The 17,091-nt window shown below is 39.2% G+C and overlaps 1 protein-coding gene across 1 annotated transcript; it reads right to left on the reverse strand.

Annotated features, from left to right (window-relative positions):
• Nucleotides 1–5,471: 5,471 nt before the first annotated feature.
• LOC122400614 (pancreatic triacylglycerol lipase-like) lies at nt 5,472–7,949 on the reverse strand. Its single transcript, XM_043402147.1, has 4 exons — nt 7,808–7,949; nt 7,244–7,612; nt 6,814–7,056; nt 5,472–6,548 (listed from the first exon to the last, which is right to left on the reverse strand). Exons 1-4 carry the CDS (start codon nt 7,854–7,856, stop codon nt 6,097–6,099), a joined length of 1,113 nt encoding a protein of 370 aa, XP_043258082.1. The 5' UTR covers nt 7,857–7,949; the 3' UTR covers nt 5,472–6,096.
• Between the last annotated feature and the right edge of the window lie 9,142 nt (nt 7,950–17,091).

The following is a 17,091-nucleotide window of genomic DNA, read 5'->3' on the forward strand; positions in this document are numbered from 1 at the left end:
ATTTTAACCCTTTTCACTCGTATGTCGCCATACAGTCGCCATCCTGCATTTTATTATTTATTATACATATATTTACACTAGTATTTCATTCTGGGTATCTGTGTATATATAAAATAAATAAATAAATAAATAAAAGATAAAATACGAATATAAATACGAGTGCAAAGGGTTGATTTAAGTTTAGTGATTCGATTAATTTTCGAAAGAAAATTTGCTAGTAACAGTTTCTAAAATAATATTCTTCAACGATTGTATCTGACAGAAGCATTCAGTAAATAGTTTCTTCATTATTAAATAATAAATGTTGTTCCTTAAGTCGAAGACGTTGATCGGTGTGCAGTCTAGTATTTTTTTCTTTTCATATAGAATAGAAAATCGTACGACATTTTATTCATAATAGTACTATAATACTACTCATAATACTATTCATAATAGTATGAATTAACATCCTTCATAATAATAATTATTTAAATCATGTTTATGGCATAATTAAATTAGACATTTATTGCAAGAATCATTTTTTGTGTTCAGAGCTGTGTATCTTCGACAATTTTGCATTTTTTGAGGAGGATTTTAGTTCATACGACGCGTAGTACTATTATGAATAGAATGTCGTTCGATGTTTTACTCTAGATCAAAGGAAAAAATGGTAGACTGCACTTTCGACTAACGCCATCATTATTATTTATTATTTCATTCAAAGTCGATAAAACGTAACGAAAAAAAAATATTTTTATCTTGAAATATTAAAGAATAGACATGGAAAGTGGCGAACAGTTTCATTGAACTCTTATACTGTAAAAAAATTGTCAAATATCGCTTCTTTTTACCATTTTACACGAGTCTCCTCCTCTTAAGGGGGTCTCCTACTGTAAAACTTGATTTCTAAATATTTTCGTATTCTATATAAGTGAAATCCACGAGCAAAGAAAGCGGATATAGACTTTTATGAGAAATTTTAATTTTCAAGAAACTACAGAATACACTTAATATTCAAAAATATAAGAAACACTTAAAGACACGTATTATTACATTTAGGGGTTGAGAGAACTTTCTACAAAGCTCCCATTTGAATAATTCTACTAATAAAAATATGAATTTGTATAAACATCAGCAATCCAGTTACGAGGAAACTATTTACCGAATGCTCCCATTTTCAATCGTTGATTATTTTGGAAATTGTCATCAAATCCTTATGCTGCAAAAAAATTGTCAAATATCGCTTCTCGTTGCCATTTTACACGAGTTTCCTCCTCTTAAGGGGGTCTCCTATTGTAAAACTTGATTTGTAAATATTATCGTATTCTATATAAGTGAAATCCACGAGCAAAGAAAGCGGATATAGACATTTATGAGAAATTTTAATTTTCAAGAAACTGCAGAATACACTTAATATTCAAAAATATAAGAAACACTTAAAGACACGTATTATTATATTTAGGGGTTGAGACAACTTTCTACAAAGCTCTCATTTGAATAATTCTACTAATAAAAATATGAATTTGTATAAACATCAGCAATCCAGTTACGAGGAAATTTTCATTTTCAATCGTTGATTATTTTGGAAATTGTCATCAAATCGTTATGCTGCAAAAAAATTGTCAAATATCGCTTCTCGTTGCCATTTTACACGAGTCTCCTCCCCTTAAGGGAGTCTCCTACTGTAAAACTTGATTTGTAAATATTTTCGTATTCTATATAAGTGAAATCCACGAGCAAAGAAAGCGGATATAGACATTTATGAGAAATTTTAATTTTCAAGAAACTACAGAATACACTTAATATTCAAAAATATAAGAAACACTTAAAGACACGTATTATTACATTTAGGGGTTGAGACAACTTTCTACAAAGCTCCCATTTCAATAATTCTACTAATAAAAATATGAATTTTTTTTTTCGAGGAAACTTACTGAAGTAACTAGGAATTTACTGAATGCTTCCATTTTCAATCGTTGATTATTTTGGAAATTGTCATCAAATCCTTATGCTGCAAAAAAATTGTCAAATATCGCTTCTCGTTGCCATTTTACACGAGTTTTCCCCTCTTAATTGTCGTTTCGCGCCAGTTAGAGCGCCAATCGGAGCACGGTTACCGAAACGGTCTGTAAGTCACTGTTACGCGACGGAAGAAAGCACGACGTAGCCTGGCGTTCGTTGATCGATGCGAAAGTTTCGTGCCGGCTAGGTGAACAGCAGACGGTTAGAATTTCCGGGCGTTCTTTTTTCCGTTCGCCATCGGAGACAGATAGAACGCCGGATGAATGGCACCGTTGTCGGTGGAAATCGAACGGCGAACGGATCACGGGTCCGCGGCATGAATAAACGCAAATGCGTGACGGAGGATCGGGACAGAGTCAGGTACGGTAACGTAACCGGGAACCGGAAGGGGGCATGAAATCGCCAGGGCGCGGGTTTAATTAACGTTTCCCCTCGTGAAATCGTTGCCGGGTGAAGAAAGACAACGACCTGGCCCGGGACTCGTTTGTCGCGGAACGTTTTTGCTTGTTAACGGAGCAAAGCAGTGCGTCGGGCTCGCAACGCCGCGTCCTGTGACTTAGTAGCAACGGTTAGTCTTGTTAACCGGTTATGGTTATAAATCACGTCCGGTCTGGTTTTGTTCCCTCGACGATCCCGGTAGAGGAATTGAAACGTCAACGAGTCGTCACCATCTTCTGCACTAACGTTCGTCGTCGAAGCATCGATCAGCTTTGGGTTTTTGTTAGACAAAGTGTTCTTCATTTTATCGACGTGAAATTAAGCAGGCTAGGTTGTATCAAGGTTTTTCGCCATGTTGCCTCGAAAAGAAAGGTTGTGTCATTGGTGTCATAGCCGCAAACCCAAACTGAGAACACAAAGTTCTATTCTTTGTAATAAAGTCTCATGTGTAGATTCAATTAGAGCTTTCTACATTTCTACACATTTTGTAGAAATTTTTCTTTTACTTTGTGTGTTAAGTTTTGAAGTTGAGTAAATAAGCATAATGTTTACGTTCAATTGCGAGGCCTTAGTGTTACGTATCGTGGAATAATTTCAAATATCGTAGCAATCGATTCACAGCAATTTTTCTTTCAATGCCATTCGAGGTGTATTTAATTTAAATTGGATCAATTAAGAATGAAACAAAAGGAAAGAGAATCGAACCGGTATCGAGTGCCTGTAACACGGAATTTCGTCAGTCGCGTCCTAAACCCGAAGTATATTTGGAGCACTGCGTGGTATTCTAGGGTTAACACCAGGTATTCGAGTTTCGTTGCGGGCGGGGCGCGAAGGAGGGGAGAAAAAAAGAAAGGAACGTTGGAACGTGTGGAAAAAGGGCTCGCTCCACGAGCTGTCCCGGGGCCATTTCCTAGATGTCACGGAATTGTTTGGAGTCACGCGTGCTGCATATCGGCAGAGGCGTCGACTGGTAGCCGTTGGAGTAAAATATAGCTGCAAATTGGAGCAGGGCGCACAATGAGGCACGGTTTAACAATGCGTTTGATTTGAATCGAAACGTCATGAAAATAATCACATCGTTGGCGGAGTGGGGAGAGAGGGGGTGTGGGGGTGGGGGTGGGTGGGACACTCCAATTAATGGCCGCCGACCCGCGTCCGCCGTCCACGTTCACCGTTTGTGCCCCCCTTTGTCCCCTTTCTTCTCTTTTCCGCGCGTCCCTTTCCTCTTATCTCCGCGTTATCGGCCGCTGGGCTCTTTCTCTTCCGCTCGCGGGCACCGCGACGAATTTATCGGAGGTAGCCGGTGCAGAATACCCATGCAACGCCAACCGGTCGAACGCCTCTTTCGCTTTTTGTTCCCACGGCGAGCACGGAAAATGAACCGTTCGTCGACTCGACGCCTCCCAAAGCCGCGTCTTTCGTTCCCTGTTGCGTGACACGCTTCCGGTGTCTAGAAGGCTTCCAGCCTCGCACAAAGAATCCACTATAGTCAACGAGGCTGTAAACAGCCTCGAGAAGTTTCCCGTTTTAGCAATAGGACGTATTTACTGTTCGATCGTGTTCGATTAAATCGCGACGAGGTGAATTTCCGATGATCTCTTTAACCCCTCGATGACCCGATACGCTTGCATACCGTAACTGACCAGAAATATTCAATGGGCGTTGGAAATCTATTATATCAAAATAAATTAAACAAGGTGATATCAGTTTATTGGTATTATATCATACACACGTCGTTTAATTACTCTCGTTTCTATCGATCACGTTTCGCTGCGGGTAGGAACTCGGGAAATTCGTAGGTGGACAGAAAAGGAAAGGGCCTGCTAGTGGACTCATCAGTAAGGCTTTCTAGCAGTTCCTGCCTTAGACGACTGGGATATTGGGAAATCGTTCGAGGAATGTGTATATAGCAACCGAGGGGTCGGTCGAGCACTTGCGAGAGCGCGATCCCTCTGGTAGCGAGCATGTGAGGCGACGCCACAGGTCCAGCTTTTGACCCCTTCACCCCTTCAAAATTATGTTAGCTTCATAAAAGAAACATTTCGTTTTCGAACGTGTAACGATACTTAGGAAACTAAAATAAACCCTCGAATTGTCCACGAAGACCGAAACTTTGTGTTCAGACAATTATTAAACTAGCCTACCCTAGAGTTCTATTTAGATTTATTTTCCCCAAGATTTAATCCCGAAGATTAATTTTTCTGGCCTCTCGGTGCAAGGTCGATGCTTTGAAAGTAATATCGTAACATTAATTTTCATTCAGAGTCCGTTGTTTGAACTTTTGCGCGGAGGTCCGTCCAGCAGATTCCGCGTTAAACGTGATTAATCATTTAAACATTGTCCAAGTTCTGACGCGATTATAATTCTGTAATAATCACGCACTGAGTTACGTACTACACAGCTGCTTTTGTGCCCGGGAAAGTTCAAAGGACCACCCACTGCCGTGAGGAAACTATTTATAAAACAACTAAACTAGCATGCGCGAGCGCGCCACGCCAGTATCCCGGCGCTTTTGCAAAACCGGAGAAGCTCGTTGCTTCTGCGTTGCAACAAACCAAGAACTCGTTGTTCTCGAATAACGTATACCCTGTGCAGAATCTGTTTCTCTTCGATGACTATCGTTTATTCATCCAGAGTCTCCAGAACGATTTATTAGGACGTGTTACTTTGATAGTTTACCTGTCGGGTGCCAGAATGTTTCTTAAAGCTAGATTTACGGACATTGTTACGTTAAAATACGGGGTTTTCAATACACATTCAAATTCGATGTAAATTTATCAAATGATATTTATGAATTCTGCAACTGTAGTGTTCGATATTTGCTTAAATATTAGTGTGAATCCGGAGAGTTTAAACAAAAAATGAATAACACGGGTAACAAAAAATACTTTTGATTTTTTTATTTATCAATTTGTCAACAATATTTTGTAAAAAAAAGTAAAATTGTATGTTTTCTTGTGACAGAGTTATACAAACAAATTCGATGTTCAAAATTGTTACTAATATTAGTTAACTTTATGTGGACAATATAATACCGCAAGTTAAATTAAGGACACAGGATACTTATCATTTTGACAAAGTTTTCCTGTTTCCTTGGACAAGATATGCAACGTGAGCATTGGTCAGTTAAAAGTATTATTCACACAGTGAATCTTGCAGATTATTGAAAAACCTAATCACTAATATATAATTAAATCCTAACTCATACAGAATTAATGTTGCCTCTTGCACTTATTAATTACGTAAAAAAATTGAAAAAACTGTTTCAAATAAATCACAAGGAGTTTAAACAAGTCATTTCCACTTAATCAAATAAAAATTTTCATTTTCTTTTGGCACCGGGTCCATTACTTCTTGTATAAATTCATAGTCAAATGAGTAATAAAACTTACAGTAATAGTCTTGATTTCTACTATCAATATTACAATTAAATCCTAACTCATACACGATGTTCCATACAGGATCAATAGCAGTTGCCTCTTGCACTTATCAGTTACGTGCAAAAATTGAAGAAACTGTTTCAAACAAATCACAAAGAGACTCAAATTTAACACAAACAAGTCATCTCCACCTAATAAACCTGAATAAAAATTTTCTGAACATCCCGTATTAGATAGTCTTGATTTCTAATATAAAAAAAATTGAGTATCGTCGTAATTACAACTCGTTGCCGTGTTTCTCCGCGGAATGAGACTTTGTGAATTTTCCCTGGGCGTACTTAGGCAGTTTGTTCGTGCGCAAGTAGTAGGTGCCCGTGGCGGTGGCATCCGGTCGAGCGCCGCCCATGAGAGCGACGGGGTTCGAGTCGCATTTACCCCTTTCGAAATTCGCGTAGCTGTCGCAACGCACCGCGTGGAAACCTAATTTGCTATTGATGGACTCGGCGTAGAAGTGGAAGGCGCGCAAGTGCGAGCACGCGCTATGAAAAGCCAACAGACATCCTGCTTGCGAGTTGCCGCCGTTCGGATAGAAGTCGCTGTCCCCCAGCGGACTTTTGAAACCTAGTTGACCCCCGTTCGTGTGGATGATCTCCACGTATCTCGCGTCGTTATGGGAGATCCTGGAGCCCGGGCCAGCTAGTTGGAAGTTAGGCAGAGCGGGATCCAAACCTGCAAAAGGAGATCTAGCTTGTACCAATTTCGAGATGATCGAAGCAGAATGAATTTCCACTTCGAGAATTATGAAGTAGAAGTTTTCCGACGCGTCTGTCCATTGCTCATAGTTTCTACTTGCTTTTAGACTCGAGAGTCGTAAGGACGAGTAGACAACTGTTTCCCTAACGTTTCTATGACGATTTACTGCACCAGCGTAATTATCTGTTACAATCGATGAACAGCGCCGTGAATTAAGATCAGTATGACTGGGCGAACGTACCGACAACGTATCCTACTTTGCCTTTCGCGTAATAGGCTGCCAAACCAGCTACATGGGCCCCAAGAGAGTGGCCGATGGTGGTCGTTTCGGATACGTCCATTCCTTGTTCCGCGAGGAAATCGATCATGGACGCAACATACTGTCCGATCATCACGACTCGGTTACTGGACCAGATATATGGCTTTAACGATATCGACGACCAGTCCACCACGATGACGTTGTAGTCATCGTGTTCGAGTAAAGCTGCAAAAGACAAGAAGCACCGAATTAATACCTATGTTTCACAGAAATGTCAATTCTTACTTTTCTCACTCAACGACTTTCAATTACTCGAAAATTTTAAGTTGTTACGCACGATCGTGTCTTCAGAATTTTTTTAAAGAATTTCTGAGGCCTAATGGAGTTTCCAACATTCAAAATAAACACGTACCATTGCGAACTTCGACGCAAGCCGCGCTCCTGAAAGAGTTTATCCATCCGTGCGTGACAAATTTCGTTGGCCTCTTCGGATCGAATTGACTTTTCTTCAAAACGTCGACGTCATCGACGAACAGTTTTTCAGGATTGTCCCGGTTGTTTTTCGTGTACAAGTAAAAGAAGACAGTGTAGTGCAAGTTTTGCTTGGTTTCCGCGGCAGTTTCGGGGTAGTTCAAGTTCAGATCTATGTGAACGGGATTGTTGTCGTCGTCCAACATCGTCAGATCCGCGATGAGATCTTCGACCACGTTAGTCACGACGTTCTCGATAGCATGGATACCTTTCACGATCTTCAGAGACGCTGATAAATCTGTAAACATCACTTTCGTGGCAAAGAAAATCAAATTAGTTAATTCAAATTGCAATTACAAGTGCACTAAGAAAATATCGTAGCCACCTGTCGTGATAGAATTTGTAAAATAGCTCGTCTCTACCAAAGTGTCAAGATCATATTGTTCGCGATCAGAAATCAAAATTAAGCCGTAAGGAAATTAAAATACATAACCGTGATATTTACCACATAGACTGCAAACGAGCAGGAGATTTATCACGACGTGTCTCGCCATTTTCGATTCCGCTGGTGTGGCACACTGGAAAATATATTTTAAAATCACTGTCAATGGTCTCAGAAGTAAACACAAACGTTATTCGGTCACGATTAAACCGAGAGTAGTAAGTTCTTCGATTATTAGGTGGCTTTTATACGTCTACTGTTTGCGTGCGTTGTTTATCGCTACGTCACGTTTACTTGAAAACATGTCGTAAATGTCTTGGAGGCCGTACGATGATACGTTATCCCAGATTGCGTAAAACAAGGAATAATGCGTATTCTACCCTGTTTCTTCATATTGATCACTTTCTTTCACTAATAGAACAATTGCATAAACTCTCAGGATGAAACAATCCCCTCGAACGTCTTTTGCTCTTTGGACTCTGCAGTAATTTTCAATTCTTCAAGATTCAGGGATTTCTGAATTCTTATTTTGTTTTGCCTATCGGGAAGTTTGTTTAAAATTTTTTAAAAAGCTTCATATTATTTGTAACACTCAAAGATACTTCATAGTTTGTATTTTACCAGGAATTATGTAACTTTGGAAATGAAAAATCCCTTCAACCCCTGATACATTGTTTTAGTGCAGTACACAAATACGAAACTTTGTTTGTATATTTATTTTTTGCCCAAGCCTTGGTCCATGATAAAGTTCAGTGAAAGTTTTATCTAAATTCGTTAAGTGATTCCCGAGGTTATTGAATACAAACATGTACACATAGTAATATAGATAAATTAAGCAACGAGGTTCACACTCGGTTATATTTACGTTTCGACTTACAAGAAAAGAAATTTGATTATTCAAAAAAAAATTGTTTTTAACGTACTCATGTAAGAATGTGTGCACTTGTGTTAACAGAATGCAATTTTTTTGCATTTTCGAGATATATTTATTCTTTATAAAAATTGTAAAAGTTTTGGAGGGAGTTAAATTTCACATCAAAGGGTTGAATGAACCCTTTTTTTAATAATGGTAACACTAAATGGAATCGTATTTATTCCATGCATAAACCACATTATTAACGTATATACGTTATTTCCGTTAGTAGATTAGAAACATACAGTTTTATTTGAATAATTAATTCCCCCGTATGTCTGGAAGCATTACGACACGTTTTCTGATAATACTAGGAAACTTTGAGATCACGCAACGTTCCTCTCACGCGTAAATTTCTTTATAAATACGTGCAATAATAGTGATACGATATCTTTATCAGTATATGGGAATAATTGAATTCGAAGATACAGCCTCCATGGATTTTCCTGTTGTGTATGAATCAGTGAGCTACATTTGTTTCTTTTTCCATCTTATCATAGCTGAATTTTCCTCGTTGTAAAGATGTTTACTTCACAATTGTTGTGTTACGTATATTTTTTCAAGAGTATAATTGTCAAAATACAAATGCAAAACTATTAATGGTACCAAAAAAATATTATTGAGAAAAATTGAAAAATATTAAGGACTACACATTTTTTCATAATTCAATTTCGATGGTCAGGCGTTATAGGTCATGAAATTAATTTTCGTAGATTAGTCTTTTCGTAACTCATTGAATATAAAGCACATTAGTTCAAGGTTGTGTGACAACATAAGATGATACTAATATCAGCAAAGATTATTCGTTGGACAGAAACTTAACACAAATCTTCAGTGCGTATTATTATCGCGTCGTTATCAATGTACGCCCATTATTCTCACCAATGTTTTTGCAATTTTACTCGTTTCACGTCATTGACAAGGAAATATGTTTTTTAGAAATAACAGAGGAGATTCCAGATCAATGTACGACCATTGCTTTCACCAATGTTTTTGTAAATTTGGTCGTTTCACGTCATTGATAAAGAAATATATTTTTTAGTGATTATTTGTGTCAGTGACCCATTGGTTCTGCGATCTCTTCATTAATAGTTACGCTAACTGCATTCAAGATGTAGAATATGGTTCCACTGATAAACAAAATTATTTCAAACTATTACCCACGGTTTCCTCACGTGAAATTTTCTTACGTTCCAACAAGAAATCAAAATAAAGTTTAAACGTGTCTGTGTATGGAACAAACAAGTTTCTTAATTTAATTTCCAACAAACTCTGTGATAAACACTTTCGCTGTGAAAGTAAGAGAGATATCATATATTTTATAGTTGGCGTCCCGAAATATTACGAGGATTTTTTGTATCAATGAAAATGATTAAATATCATATTTTCGTTTTGACAGCTCGAAGGCATGTGGAAGTATTAATTAACAGTATACACCCGAAATTAATTATTTCGGTTCGTAAATACTGTAATCTACTACAGAATGAATAATTGATCGTGCTAGTAATCGGTTCCTTTGTTACATTTATCACAGTCGATTCAGTTGGAAATTATTCACATAATTCATTCTAAATAAACAGGGCTCGAACACTGGTCTAATATATAGATTTAGGTTTCTCTAATAATTTTGAAAAACTTTCGAAAGTTGTATTGGACCACTGAAAACATGTTATATTGACAATCTCATTTACAAACTTTCCTTCGAAACGTAGAGAATAAATATATATTTTATTTTTTAAAGGCCTAAGGTAGTAAATAGTTTGCAAGTTTTCTTAAACTCGTGGTGCAAGGTTTACCCATATCATCAAGACCTATTCCCAAATATCCAATCGAAACGCTTAAATATTTCAGGGGGGGTTGTAATCCGGGGAAAGTTGAGTTCGATGGAGAGTATTCGTCATTTTCACGGAGGGGGTTAATCTGAGACATTTTCGTTTTATTCCCCTCGTTTCTCCATTCCGTGGGATCGGGTTTAGGGACGAGAGTTTATCGAGTCCCTTGCACGGGCCGTGTTATCCTTCGATCCTTTCCTCGAGCTGCGAAAATATCTGGACTTATGCAAGTCTCCGCGACCTTTTGGTGCACCCTCGAGCTCGTCGGTAATGAGTCCCAAGCCGCGCAAGACGGATACCTCGAGCAACTAACCGGGCGAAGAGTAATCGAGTTTGCTCTGGACACGGAGTCGTTTGTCGTCGTCGAGAGATCCTCGATCGTTTCTGTTCCTTCGTTCGGGACTTAAAAAAGGCGCCGACAGGTTGGGTTACGGAAACGATTGAAATAATTGGATCCTGGCGGGGAGGACGCGCCGAATATAGTGTTATAACGATCGTAAAATAGAGAGGGTGATTTAAAGACGACAACTGGAAAAAAGTTGCTAAATTTGATCTTCTCGTTTGCTTTCTTAATCATTAATAACTATACGGATCTCTCATCGCAGTCTTCTTTTTTGCAACTCGAGCCTTCAAATCAAATACAGTAACCCTTAACTATAGGGGCTTCCAATAGGGGACACAGAATTTTAAATTTAAGTAAAATGAAAACTACAAAAGATAATCTAGACTAGTGGTTCGTCGATTTTACAGAAAATTGTAAAGCTTTTTGTTTGCAACTTGAGTCTTTAAATCAAATACAATTAACCCTTCACTATAATTTCCAATAAGAATCACAGGACTTTAAATTTAAAACAAATGAAAACTACAAAAGATAATCCAGTCTGAATCTGGTCGATCAAATTTTTAGAAAATTGTGTAATGCTTCTTTTTTTGCAATTCGAGTCATCAAATCAAATAGACTTAACCCTTAACTATAAGGGGTTCCAATCGAAGCCATAAAAATTTGAGTCGAAGTAAAATAAAAATTACAAAAAACAATCTAGTCCAAATCTGGCTGATCAATTTTTCAGAATATTACAAAGCTTCCTTTTTTACAACTCGAGCTTTCAAATGAAATACAGTCAACCCTCGACTATAGGGGTTTCCTATAGTGGCCATAAAATTTTGAATCGAAGTAAAATAAAAATTACAAAAAATAATCTAGTCCAAATCTGGCTGATCAATTTTTCAAAAAATTGCAAAGCTTCCTTTTTTGCAACTCGAGCTTTCAAATGAAATACAGTTAACCCTCGACTATAGGGGTTTCCAATAGTGGCCACAGAACTTTATATTAAAAAAAAATGAAAGCTACAAAACGTAATCCATTTCGAATATGGCCGATTAATTTTTCAGAGAATCGTAAAGCTTCTTTTTTTTTGGAACTCGTGGGTTCAAACCAAATACAGTTAATCGACGTGGGTCGGTTCCGGACGCTTGTATTTTTATCAAAATCTGGTAATATTTCAGCGGGAATGTCAACGGCGGTCTTAAATCTATCAGCTGGGGATAAACGATGTATCCTGCGATCAGTTCCAGCTACCGTTTTTCCGCACCTCATTTATCGAGAAACGTCATCTAAAGTTCCGTGTCGATTAATGTGCCCGCGTAGCTCGACAACAAGTCACTGTAGATATTTGAGCATCCTTAGAATTCCATCAGAGGCGATATTCCCGCGTCGCGATGCAATTTCACCTGACGACGTTCCTGCGGTGTAATTTTCTTTGCCCCCCGTGCGCATCGTGATACAATTAGAACACTCCTATCTATTTGTTCTGCTCGCAGACAACTAACGGGAAGTTGTTTACAGTGTTGATATTATGATGTAATTAGCTGCCGTTCGCGGTGTATGTGTTTGCACACGCTAAAACCCTCGATATGAAATTTTCCTCATTGTAGCGTTAAAAATTAATAATTTCAACTCGTAGAAAGGAAAAATCATTTCGAGCTAGTATAAATTTAGAATTCATCAAAAAGTTGAATTAAATATTGGCAACGGGTTCGATAAATTTCTACTTCTATATAATTGTTTAATGTTTACTTCGCAAGATATTACGAGCGATCGTATCAAATACTTTTGCAAATTGAAATTTGATTCGAAAAAAGAATGTAGGAAAGAGATTCTTTAGAACCTTGAAGGTTGCGTGTCCCTTCGTTAGCGCGAATTAATTCGTCGGTGGCTTCGCGGTTGGTCGACGCCTCCCATCCAGCATCCCTTAAAAACGTATCGCGTCACAAAGTTTCACTTTGTTCGCCGTGTAACGAATATCCCCGTGATCTGGCGGATCCTGACCTGGGTTTTTAAAGCACGATCTCGAAGAAGGAAGCGGGAATAAGCGGATTCCACCGTGACGAGACTTTAAGCCGAGCAGGATCAGTAATAGTGTCTTGTAAGCCGACCGGACTCCATTTTTGTTTCGCCCGTTTATCGCGCCCGCTGTCCTCGCTTCGCCTTTGCAACCCGACGATGCATCCACGAGCCGTAAAATTGTCCCACGGACGAGGCTGACGACACAGTTGAGGGGCGGGGGGAAGAAAAAAAACGAATCGAGTAGCCCTGGAAGCGTCCCGACGGCGAAACCACGAACGATGCCTGGTCTCGATTACGATCAAAATAAGAGTACGCGCGAAACAGGGCTTTGATTAGCGGCGAGATCGTACCCATCCCTCTATTTCTAAGTCCCGCTGATACACTCTGCCCCACAAGAGCGTGGAATCGATATCCCCTCCGACGATTACCCCGAAATATAAAAATAAACAACAAAGCGTACAGGGTGTCTCAGCAACTCTGTCGCGAAGCGATATCTCCGTTGCTTTTACAATTTTTCCGCTCAAAAGAGCACTCATTGTGGAGGGGGAATATTTCTTTGAAAGGAACTGTGATTTTGTAATCGTGTAATCGTAATATACGAAACGATTCGTTCCTCGGGCATATCATCCTGTTGATAAAAATAAATCGCTTTTTGATAGAATTACGAAGACACCCTGTATGTGAATCGATCCTACTTAATTTCCGAGATATTTGCAAAAAATTTTAATTACATTTACGTTGTAATTACACGTACCTCACCCCAACGAGCAGGGCATTTCTAATAATAATTAATAGACTTAAAACTGTAGATCGTAACACATCGATGAAATAGGATTCTTTGTTGATGAGAGACTCGAAAAAGAAACAGTTTTGATATTTGTAAAATTTTATTAGAAATGCTATAAAATACACCACTGAGTTATTCATAATTTTCTATAATTTGAACGAATGTCATGGATATCTCCAGCCTCGGAAAACTTATTCAATTGAAATTGTATTAAAGTTCTGTTAATTGTTTTCCATTTGTACCATTACCATTTTAAATTCAATTTTCTTATTTTGAAACGAATATTTTCTTAATAAACCGATCGGAGGGGTTTGGACCAATCCGTGATCTACGATACGCTCTTGCACGATAGTCTGACTTTTCCAAATCAAACAAGAAGACGCGTAAAAACGGGCGAACTCTCGGATCGTAAAGTCGGCCAAAACGGACCAGCAGAACGTGGCGGAAAATAATTGGATTATCTTTGCAATCAGTGCGTTTAGTAGCTTCGCGTGATTGCGAGGGAGTAGCGAAGGGGTTTTTCGCGAAAAAGGGCAATTTCGGTTCTTTTATCGCGTCGCGTACTTCGCCGTGGCCGTATCTCTAATTGGAAGACGAATTAGTCGTTTTCGAACGATCTGGCGTAGCAGTGGTTCTTTAACTTTTCCGCGATCTCGGATGAAATTCACCTCTTTCTAAAAAATGACCTTATAAAAGTATGGGTTAAGGGTCTGCGACTGATCTTCGAACACCAAATTCTATCTCCGTCAGTTTCAAAGTACTATGAGTAACTAAGTATTCAAAATATAGCCTCGAGGGGTAGTTTTACATCCCCCGGAATAAGGCTATCGGACGATAAAAGAAATTCGAGTCTAATAGACTGTTTTTGATGGTTCGTTTGTCCGTAACGTTTCCTGTCAGCATCGTCTTTGATTACACTGGTTATTCGGTGATACCCGGTATAAAGAAGTCAGAGAAACTGGCGTCGGTGGAATAATCGCGTACGTTAAAGCGGGGGGCAGCCTCCCACGGGCAATATTAAACATTGATGATCGGACTTAGATTTTTGTTGCCTGCGGTAAACTTCTTCCTACGAGGCAATAGAAGCAAGATTGCTAGCCAAAAAACGCTGGATTAAGGGGGAAGCTCTCCTGGCTGGCTATTCGAAAGGATTTAAAGGTACTTTTAATTCACCGTAAAACACGGGGAACGAAGTTACTCCGGTTCTTGATGTCAAACTCTTCAATCCCGGTACTGATTGAAGAGCGGAGAAAGGGGACGATCGACAAGAGAGAACGAGACGGAGAAAAAGCTAACCGTAGCGTTGACGCGGTAGTTTCAGACAGGAGACGCCTTTTATTACGATGCCCAGTTTTGTTCCACGCTTTGAGCGCCGTTGTTACTTAAATAAAGCATGGAGGATTAAGTTATTATTTTTGGATATCTGTGTTCGAGACTAAATACGAGTAGAGACGTGTTGACGAGCGCTAACAAAGGATTGGACGCGGGCCAAGAGTCTATAATAGGACAAAGGGTATAGCGATATTCTCGTTCAGAAGCATGGTGTCAAACTTGCGAGTTAACGAGTTGAATATTTTCTTGTCGAATCTTGTCTTGGGCTCTTTATTAACAAAGATATTTAATATTTAATTTCTGGATTTCTAGGTTCTTACTTATTTTCCATGTCACCTTGACTTATAAGAACATGTGAAACACGAACAGTCATTACAGTTGCTTAAAGAAATTACGTATGCATGTAGAGGAATCCAAAAACGAAATATCTTTGTAAATAAATTTGGAATTACTACAAATCGATATTAGAATTCTACCTAATTCCATCTGGATCAAATTCTGTCGATACAAGTAACTCGAAATTAAGTTGAATCTTAGACATCAGTTTAACAGTTGCAACCAGAACTTCAGGACCTTTCCAAGCTCGATACCCAACGCGTTAAATATTAATTAACGCACAAGTAAATATAAATTCGACCGATCTACGGGTACAAACGGCGGATCGTGTTACGATTCACCCCAGTCTTCGCGAACTATAGACAGAAGATCCAATTTCAATAATTAGAACCGTCACACCTGTTGGCTCCATGAATTTACTGTCGGGCCGTAACGATAGATCCGGTTCCGTTGTGTTCGCCGATCGAGACAGAGCCCGTGAACAGCGGGAAAGACATTTTGAACGAGGAGGCGTGAAATGAACGGATTAAAGCGGGATTGAGACGTCGTTTCTCGCAGCGCCCCAACGCCAAAGGACGAGAAGCGGTCGGTGATCCTGATTTCATAAAGCGAGTTTACGAGTAGGGGGAGAGAACTTCGGAAAAAGTCCTTTGGGCGTAAAGTATCGTCGTTCTTTAAAATCGCTGGGGTCTCGAATATACGGGGTGTTACCGAATTTACACGAAAAAATAAGTCGAGAACGTGGAGCGACATTTTTTTGTAAGGGAGCCTCGTTTGCGAATAAATCGATGTTAATGATTCGTGGGGCACGGGAAGTTGGCAGTTAGAATGATGCCCAATTGATCAAAACAAAGTAAATCTGCTTACTTGAAGACAAACACATCGATCGACCACATAAATAGGCGGGGTTTGTAGTGTTGAGGGTCGATAGTGGGGAGTAGGAACAGAACACGTGCCCCACCAGAATCTAACATCGATTTATCTGAAAACGAAGGTCTCTACGAAAAAATGTTATTCCACGTTTTCGACTTATTTTTTCACGAAGATGCACCCTAGTTTCCAATTCGGTAGCACCCTGTATATTCAAAGGTGTTCGACCCTAAAAAGGAGCCGAAGTATCGAGACAGAGTAACTCTACCTAACGAATCGCCAGAATAAAGAAGATAATCATCGTCGATACGTCGCGATACGTAAGATTAAGAGTCTAGAGATTTCGATCGACGAACGATCGGGATCCCAGAGTCCCTATCCATTATCCGTTCGCACCGTTTTTCGCGAAACGACCGTTTTCCGCTACTTCGACCAGCTCGACGTCACGTAATAGTTAAAGGGTGCTTGGAGCTCGCGCAAAAACGAACGCTTCAATCGTCCGGCCGGCGAATAATTGGATTTCGTCGGGCGGGGGGAAGCGCGACGCTGCGATAATCGGGAAAAGAAAAGAAAACTCGCGCAAAGAGGCGGAGGAACAGAGCAACGAGACGAGCCTGGAACGCGGTGAGATCGCGACTCGTTTATCTTTACATTATTTTCCAAGCATGCTCACCGTTTTAGAGACGTATAGTTTTTGGCCAGTAGACATACCCCCGAAGTCCTACCCACTTTCGGGGAGAAAATTCAATAATTGGATATATTTTTCAACAAAATTAAAATATTTCAAATCGTTCTACAAAAATTATTTTTAGTTGCAGGGGTCAATTACAATCATTTTTGGTCGATAGACATACAACTGAAATCCTACCCACTTTCGAGAAAAAAATTCAATAAGTGGATAAATTTTTCGACAAAATTAAAATATTTCAA

Source organism: Colletes gigas, unplaced genomic scaffold, assembly GCF_013123115.1.
Source record: "Colletes gigas isolate AHSC1104 unplaced genomic scaffold, ASM1312311v1 Colletes_gigas_Sc00019, whole genome shotgun sequence".
Lineage (NCBI taxonomy): Eukaryota > Metazoa > Arthropoda > Insecta > Hymenoptera > Colletidae > Colletes > Colletes gigas.